Source organism: Bemisia tabaci, chromosome 9, assembly GCF_918797505.1.
Source record: "Bemisia tabaci chromosome 9, PGI_BMITA_v3".
NCBI classification, from domain to species: Eukaryota; Metazoa; Arthropoda; class Insecta; order Hemiptera; family Aleyrodidae; genus Bemisia; species Bemisia tabaci.
Genome location: NC_092801.1, coordinates 10698064 through 10705910, shown reverse-complemented (window position 1 = coordinate 10705910; position 7847 = coordinate 10698064). Strand labels below are relative to the sequence as shown.

General features: G+C 39.0%; 1 protein-coding gene across 1 annotated transcript; it reads left to right on the top strand.

Annotated features, from left to right (window-relative positions):
* Positions 1–932: 932 nt before the first annotated feature.
* On the top strand, positions 933–7847 carry LOC109036709 (cathepsin L 2-like). Its single transcript, XM_019051063.2, has 4 exons — positions 933–1270; positions 3304–3394; positions 4114–4160; positions 5877–7847. The coding sequence occupies exons 1-4, from the start codon at positions 1070–1072 to the stop codon at positions 5991–5993; spliced, it is 456 nt and encodes a 151-aa protein (XP_018906608.2). The 5' UTR covers positions 933–1069; the 3' UTR covers positions 5994–7847.

The following is a 7847-nucleotide window of genomic DNA, read 5'->3' as shown; positions in this document are numbered from 1 at the left end:
ATTTTTTCTGGGAAAATCAAGCTGATCGTGAGCCAGAAATCTTTCGGTCATTTTCGGAACCAAAGCTGAAATCCTACGCGGAATTAGCATAGTGCATGCAAACTTACCCGTGTTGAGCAAGTGGCTGATTATTGAAATTGAGAGACAAAGCGATAGACAAAGAAGACATGGGGTGGGGGCGTATGGAGCCATCCTTATCGTTGAAATGGGTGGTCTTGTAGGTAGACTAACAAGGGAGAAAATGCTGGACTAACTATAGGTTCCCTCGTAGATTGCCGTTAATTAGTCTATTCCCTACCTCCTTTGTTCATTGCAACCACCCGCTTCCACCAGTATAGGATGCCTCCATATCTTTTTTGTCCTCCTTGTCTACGGCCTTGTCTATCAATTCCAATAATCAGCCCGTAGAGTAAACCACCCATTTCTACGAAAAGGATGGCTCCATACGCCCTATGTCTTCTTTGTCTATAGCTTTGTCTATCAATTTCAATAATCAGCCCCTTGGTCAACACGGGTAAATTTGCATGCACTAAACCAATTCCGCGTAGAATTTCAGCGTTGGTTCCGAAAATGACCGAAATTTTTCGGGCTCACAATCAGCTTGATTTTCCCAGGAAAAATCGGAATTTTCCCTAAAAATTCAGCTTTTCCAGAGAAAAGTCGATCTTCATTCATGCAAGCTTGAAACTTTCTGGTAGCCTTGATCGACTGCGATACTGGAAGCTGGGGCTGCGAGGGTGGGACGATTGCCAATTCCCTGGAATATATCAAGAAGTATGGGTTACCAACCGCCATAGTATACCCATACACAGCGATGGCCGGTAATTGTAAAACCCACGTAGCCGTAAATCCTTACGCAAAGATTGCCGGCTTCATCCGGACGGATCCACGTAAACTGGAGGAACATTTACGATTGATTTTCCCAGGAAAAATCGGAATTATCCCTAAAAATTCAGCTTTTCCAAAGAAAAGTCAATCTTTATTCATGCAAGTTTGAAACTTTCTGGTAGCCTTGATCGACTGCGATACTGGAAGCTGGGGCTGCGAGGGTGGGACGATTGCCGATTCCATGGAATATATCAAGAAATATGGGTTACCAACCGCCATAGCATACCCATACACAGCGATGACCGGTAATTGTAAAACCCACGTAGCCGTAAATCCTTACGCAAAGATTGCTGACTTCATCCGAGCGGATCCACGTAAACTGGAGGAACATTTACGATTCAGTCCACTCCCAACTGACGTGCACGCCAAGGCGGAGCTTCAAGTAAGAAATATTTTTATTGAATAAAAAAATCTACCCTGCTAAAAATGGTGAGTACAAATGGGTAGGTAATCAAAGTCATATGAATAGAATTTCAATTCATATGAATAGAATTTCAACTCATATGAATAGAATTTCAACTCATGTGTATAGAATTTAACTCATATGAGCAGAATTTCTCTATTCACTTTTGGCCGACTCATATTACTAGAGATTCCAACTCATATGACTAGAGATTTCAACTGACATGAGTTCAGCGTTGAATCTACCGTGTCCGATATCTCAGAAACTAGTCACCGCATCAAAAAAATTATCCGAACAAAATGTTCTTATTTTTCAAATATATCGGTGTCTCCTGATCAAAAACAGAACTTCTGAAAAATGAAAAAAATTGAATTCATATGAGTTGAACTTTTCTACTCTTATGAGTAGAATATTCTAGTGAATGAGTAGGATTTCTACTCATATAAGTAGGAAATTCTACTCATGTGAGTCGGCGAATTCTGAATAGCCTACTCATCATTTTTAGCAGGGATAGTCAGTCTAGTTGTAGTCAAAAGTATTCTTACATGTGGATGTGAAGTTTGGCAGCTGAAGGGACGGACACAGGGGATGCGAAGAGCAACGGAGATGGATTTTTGGAGGAGGTCTGCAGGAATTTCTAGGAGAGATCGGGTGCGCAATGAAAGAGTGCGTCAGATCATGGGAGTCGAGAATGACATCATATTCGACGTCATGACCAGACAGCTTGTCTGGTATGGTCATGTCAAAAGGATAACGGACGAAAGGCTGTCAAAGAAGTTGCTTGATTGGGTTCCTCCCGTGAGGAGACGAAGGGGACGCCCAGTGAAAGGGTGGCGACAGGGTTTTTTAGAAGAAATGAGGATTTGCCAACTCCCTGAAGGGCTTTGGAAGGATAAACATTTCTCAGCATAATCTTAATTATACAGTGTAACGAAAAACTGGTGAATTTTTACATACATCCATAAGAGCCACTTTAACAGCGGTCTCTCGCGCTCTGCGACGCCTAACCGCCATAGTGCCTTGTTCTCCCACAGGTCCTCAGGAAGTTGGAGCACCCTTGTTCCTTGTAAAGCCCCTTATCGCCCTTTCCTAGGCGTCTTCTTCACTTGACATTGTCACTTATCTTGATTTATCTCAATTTTCTCAAAATTATAAAATACAAATATATACATTATACAGAATAGAAAAGTCAGATGGGGCGACATCCGTGATATAACTATTCCGACTTCAAAATAGGTCACGTTGCATATCCACGAAATGAAGGAGAATCTCTTTCCTGCTGACTTGGAGACTTTAACGTGGGAGTAGAAAAGTTGGAGGTGGCGAAACGCGTGATACAACTCTTTCGACTTCCAAGTAGGTAAAATTGCGCAGCCACGAAATGAAGGAGAATCTCTTCTTGGTTGACTTGCAGACTTTAACGTGAGAGTAGAAAAGTTTGATAAGGCGAAACGCGTGATACAACTATTTCGACTTTCAAGAGGGTAAAATTGCATATCTGCAAATTTAAGGAGGACATGGTGTTCTTCATCATCCCAACTGTTCGGTTCGTCAAACCTAACTTTCAGTTCGTGTAACCGAACGTTCGGTTCACGTTTGGAATTCGGTGTCTTTTGCTGTAGGAAAATTAAGTGTTTTATTATTTCACCAGTCTATGTATATGATATTTATGTGTATAGCATTACCATAGTCGTATGCAATCATTAATTTTCCTAATCAGATACACGAGGAAGACAATATTTTTAAGCACTTGGAGAAAATGCTAATCTTTTCGCTGTATTGGCACATTTTTATGGTGGACATGGTGTTCTATATCATCCCGACCATTCGGTTCGCAAACCCAACTTCCAGTCGAATGGCATTACCATAGCTATATATGCAACTATGGATTTTCCGAATCGGATACGCGAAGAAGACAAGATTTTTGAACATTTGGAGAAAATGCGGACATTCCAATTTTTTCGCTGTATTGACACATATTTGCTCGTGAAACTGCTTGTTTTTTGTTTCAGTTCTACGTTTCAGGAGTATTCGAAACAGACTATTGTCCCGATGGGCCAGGAGACGCAAATCACGGCGTTGTTATTGTTGGGCACTACAAAGGTATTTCAGTCTTCATTACCTCCCTTCAAATAGACTGATTTAGTGCTAAGCTATAACGTCAGGCGATATAATATCGAACCCTTGATTCCAATGTCAACAAACAAGAAACATTGTTTCTAATTCGCGCCCTTTGTGCCATGGTGGTAAAATGCGTCGAGGTGTTTTTTACCGCATCGAAAGTTCTCCTGTTTAATGAGTCTTTAATTGATTTAGAACCGGTCGATGACTAATTTTTAATAAATTATCAAAATTAACTCATGAACAATTCGTACATGATGTTATGTCAGTTTGTTTTGGTTTGAACCAAGATTTCGATATTATATCGAATGATCTATGCACTAAATCAGTCCGCACTGTGAGAAACTCATTGGACGTTTGTAAGCGTTCAACTTCATGATTCGTTTGTTGGTATCAATGAATTATTCACTGTGATTGTTTCGCGTGCGAGGTTTATTCTTCACTCTCAGAAAATATGGATAAAAATCGTTTTATACGTGAAAAATCTTATTTTTGGTTTAATGAATGTTTTCTTCACCAGGGATTTTTTTTTATTTATTGAAAGATTTCTTTATTTCATTCAAATGAGGTTTTTTAACGACGACAAAAGTAACTGGCAATCGATGACCTCGGAAAAATCTCTTTACACATGATTACTAATAATATGGACAGAAAAATAAACCGAATTCAGTTGAAAATTTACATTTACATTTTAATTTCAGACGCGTGGATCCTCCGGGACAGTGCACCTAGCAGTTGGGGCTTACAGGTATGCAATATTTATTCATAAAGTAGGTATTTTAAGCTTTTCACCGGATTTTGTGTCTGAGCCCTAGTACATGTACATATACATATTCACAAATATATATGTAACAGGGTAGAGAAATGGTGCTAGGTTCACATCATTTCGCGGGGAAACAAAGCTAAGAAGTTCCAAAAAATTTTCAATTAAAGTCAAAAAAAATGTTTTGCACTAATGAGTACCAGTACAAGACTGAGGGTGGGGGGGAGGAATTTTTAGCTCAGGCAACTTGCTTTGAAATGTTATAATACACTCAATTGTACACTCCCTCCCCTCCAGTGGCGTGGCGTGCTTTGCGATATATCGATTGTTATGCCATTTAAACCTATGGTAAAGAATCGATTATTAAGGTGTTCGCTGCGAACACCCTGTTAATCGATTTTTCCATTGGTTTAAAAGGCAGATCAATCAATACATCGCAAAGCACGCCACGCCACTGCTCCCCTCCCTCTCAGTCTTGTACTGGTACTCATTAGAGAAAAAACGTGTTTTGACTATAATTGAAATTGTTTTAGAACTCCTTGGCTTTGTTTTCTCCGCGAAATATTGAGGACCACCACCATTTCTCCACCTTGCTACATACAGCTCGGGCCATTTATTATTGTTTTTTCTCGCATATACCATACCATACGTATCATACAATTAAAAAGGTAATTCTCAAAGAACAAAAAATGAGCGTAGATTTGAAACAGTGCAGGAACGGAGGTACACATTTTTTGACTTGGATTGCATTTTACAAAAAGGAACCACTAGCATTGCAATGATGCTAAGATTGTGCAACTTCATCTTTTGCAATAAAATTGTGAAAATCGTGAAAAACTATGAAATTTAGATGGTAATTTTTGTCTTAAATTTACAGTTTTTAGCGAGTAAAATAGAAACTATTAATGGATAATCGGGTTTTTCCTCCAAGACAAAAGAAGTTGCACAATCTTAGCAACATTGCAATGCTAGTGGTTCCTTTTTGCAAAATGCAATCCACTTAAAGATCGTGATCGATGATGGTTCGATGTATCGTTTGCTTCAAAGCAATAACCTCAAACAAGAATTTTAGGATCTAAGTTGGGAAAACTGAAAATGAGAAAATTCCCAATAATTTCACTTTTCATTGCCATATTGTAAACATGAGAATAAAAAATCCATCACGAAAAACCCGTTCTTCGGATTGGTCAACTGACTTTTGAGGCTATGTATACATGTTGAACTAATCGATACCGATACAACCTTACCTGTTTGATGTATCGGATGCGATCCATTAAACCATCAATATGCAAGTGTGGGTGTCATCGATAAGCTGGCTCCCAGTTCAGTTCCCATTGGCGACAAATTCAATCTCCATGATGTCTCGCATTTACTCTTTCAATGATTTGACAAACACGGAAAAAAATAGGGTAGTCGACACAACCAGCGGCTGGTTAAAAATGCGCCAGCTACTGTGCGGTAGTTACGATAACTACCGCGGTGGAGGTCACAACTGCCCGCGGTAGTTACATCAACATCCGTCGTTGTTGATGTAACTACCTGGTTAGTTGTGACCTCCACCGCAGTAGTTATCGTAACCACGGCACTATAGTTGACGCATTTTTAACCCGCCGCTGGTTGTGTTGACTACCCTATTTTTTTCTGTGAAGAAGATTTATGACTCTTTCCATAATGATGACTTACATATTTGATTTTCCGCAGGGCCACTTCCTGATGCAGAAAGGGATATGTGGCATTGGAAGCACAGATTTTGAGAGTTTTGAAATATATAATCCGCACCAACCGAAAATGAGGAGAAACACATACTCATTCCCTTGAATTGAACAAGTGAATTGCAATTGAAAATCATCACAGTAGTTGAAGATTAGGCACCCAATGCCACCATATTACATTTGGACGTATTTCTGCCGAATGGAACTACAGATGAGGGGAAAAGATGGGGTGTGCTATAGACGGCTGCATAAGAATCAATGTTATAGTGGGCGTTATTCTCCTCGGTGAAATGGAAAAGCGATATTTTACATTCTGTCCAACGGAACTAAGTGCCAACTGAATGTGGCACTTATGAGCCTGCCGTGATAGGGAAGAGAGCCGTAAGTGCAAAATTTTCGAAATCGAGTTTTCTGCAAAATTCGTCTAAACTCCTTTAAATGAAATTACTGAGACAGCTAAAACAGCAAAATTCATCCTAATTTAATGAAAATGAGACGTATGAAAAAGCCGTAAGTACACAAAAAATGAATTGGTTTTTTTCAAGACAGCCGCAGGTGCATGAGAGCCAATGAAAACGGTGCTTTCCAGTAAAGTGCCGCCCTCTTCTGCCAATTTCTAACCTGAAAATTTGTTTGTTGTGCGTCCAAAACGCAACCACGAAAGCATGCAGAAGATAGCACTTACGGCTGTCTTGCTTAACAATAACCTAGCATGAAAATGAAAAATACCCTTTTTATGTAATGGAAATAAAATCAGTCGATTTTTGATCATCCATACGATTTCTAGGAGTCTTCCGGACGATTAGTGGCAATTTGACAAAGAACGGAGGCTTCTTTCAATAAAATGTTCCGGTCAGAAGTTTCTGAGCCCGTTTTCTCAGAACTTCATTTTTGCACTTACGGCTCTTTTCGCTATCACGGCAGCATGGCGATGGCAAAAGAACATTGTGGACAGGGCTCATGAGTTGAAGCCGAGCAAGGGCGACAACGGAGATGGCTTCTTTGCCGTTGACGTCACTGGAGTTTTATAATTCCCATTCATCCTTACGGACCTCAACTAACGAGCAAACTCCTCATTTCCTACCTGCCTAGGGTTCCGTTCGGTAGAAATTCGTCCGTTTGTTTGAAGATTTACTATTTATTTATTTATTTATTTATTTATTAAAACTTTGTACATGGGAGCCCCATTATTAAGGCTATGGCACAGGTCAAGAAACACTATACAATAATTAAAAATATAAATTACAACTGTACATTAGTTGGTGGTTAGAACGTTACTCAACCGATGAGTTTAGAAACTCGTTCAAATTATAAAAAGCCTTGTTCAAAAGAAGATCGCGAAGTAAATTGAAAAACTTCCGGATATCACCGTCGCGGAGTTGTTTTTTGATATTCCAGGGTAGAGCATTTATAATTTGGATAGCCGAAAATTTGCAATCTTGCTCAGATAGCTTCAATCGGACTTTTACGTTACTACGAAAGGAACACGATGTTCTGTCAAATGAACGAGTATAGTGAGTTAAAGTTAAAATGTAAATTTTTTAATGTTTGACCTCGGTAATTATTACATTAATGTATGATACATATTTATTTAAATTGTCTCATTTGATTTGTAATGATCTCGACGATTTTCACTTCAGCGCAAATTCGGAATCGACCGAAACTTAAGCATTAGGAAGTTTTCAAGAGTTACCATTACATCAATTAGACATAATATTAAGTTATTTTTGCTCTACCTCTTCTCCTTAATTCAAATTATAAATAAAGTCATTTTGTACCAATGAATTACGCACTTTTTTCATCTAAACAACAAGCACCTATTACTATTAATTTATTCAACAGTTACAAGCACCCTCATCCCTTTCTACCATACCCCTTTTCAACTATCAAAATCTAGCACCGTTATTAAATGAACGATTCGTTTTAGTGTGTGCGGCAACAGAAACATTCATGTTCCTCG

Bases quoted from the DNA above. Each gene is read 5' to 3' on its own strand.
- LOC109036709 (XM_019051063.2), top strand. From the start codon at position 1,070: ATGGAATATATCAAGAAATATGGGTTACCAACCGCCATAGCATACCCA. The intron at 1,271-3,303 runs GTAAGAAATATT...TTTTTGTTTCAG, and splicing joins ACGCCAAGGCGGAGCTTCAA to TTCTACGTTTCAGGAGTATT. The intron at 3,395-4,113 runs GTATTTCAGTCT...TTTTAATTTCAG, and splicing joins TATTGTTGGGCACTACAAAG to ACGCGTGGATCCTCCGGGAC.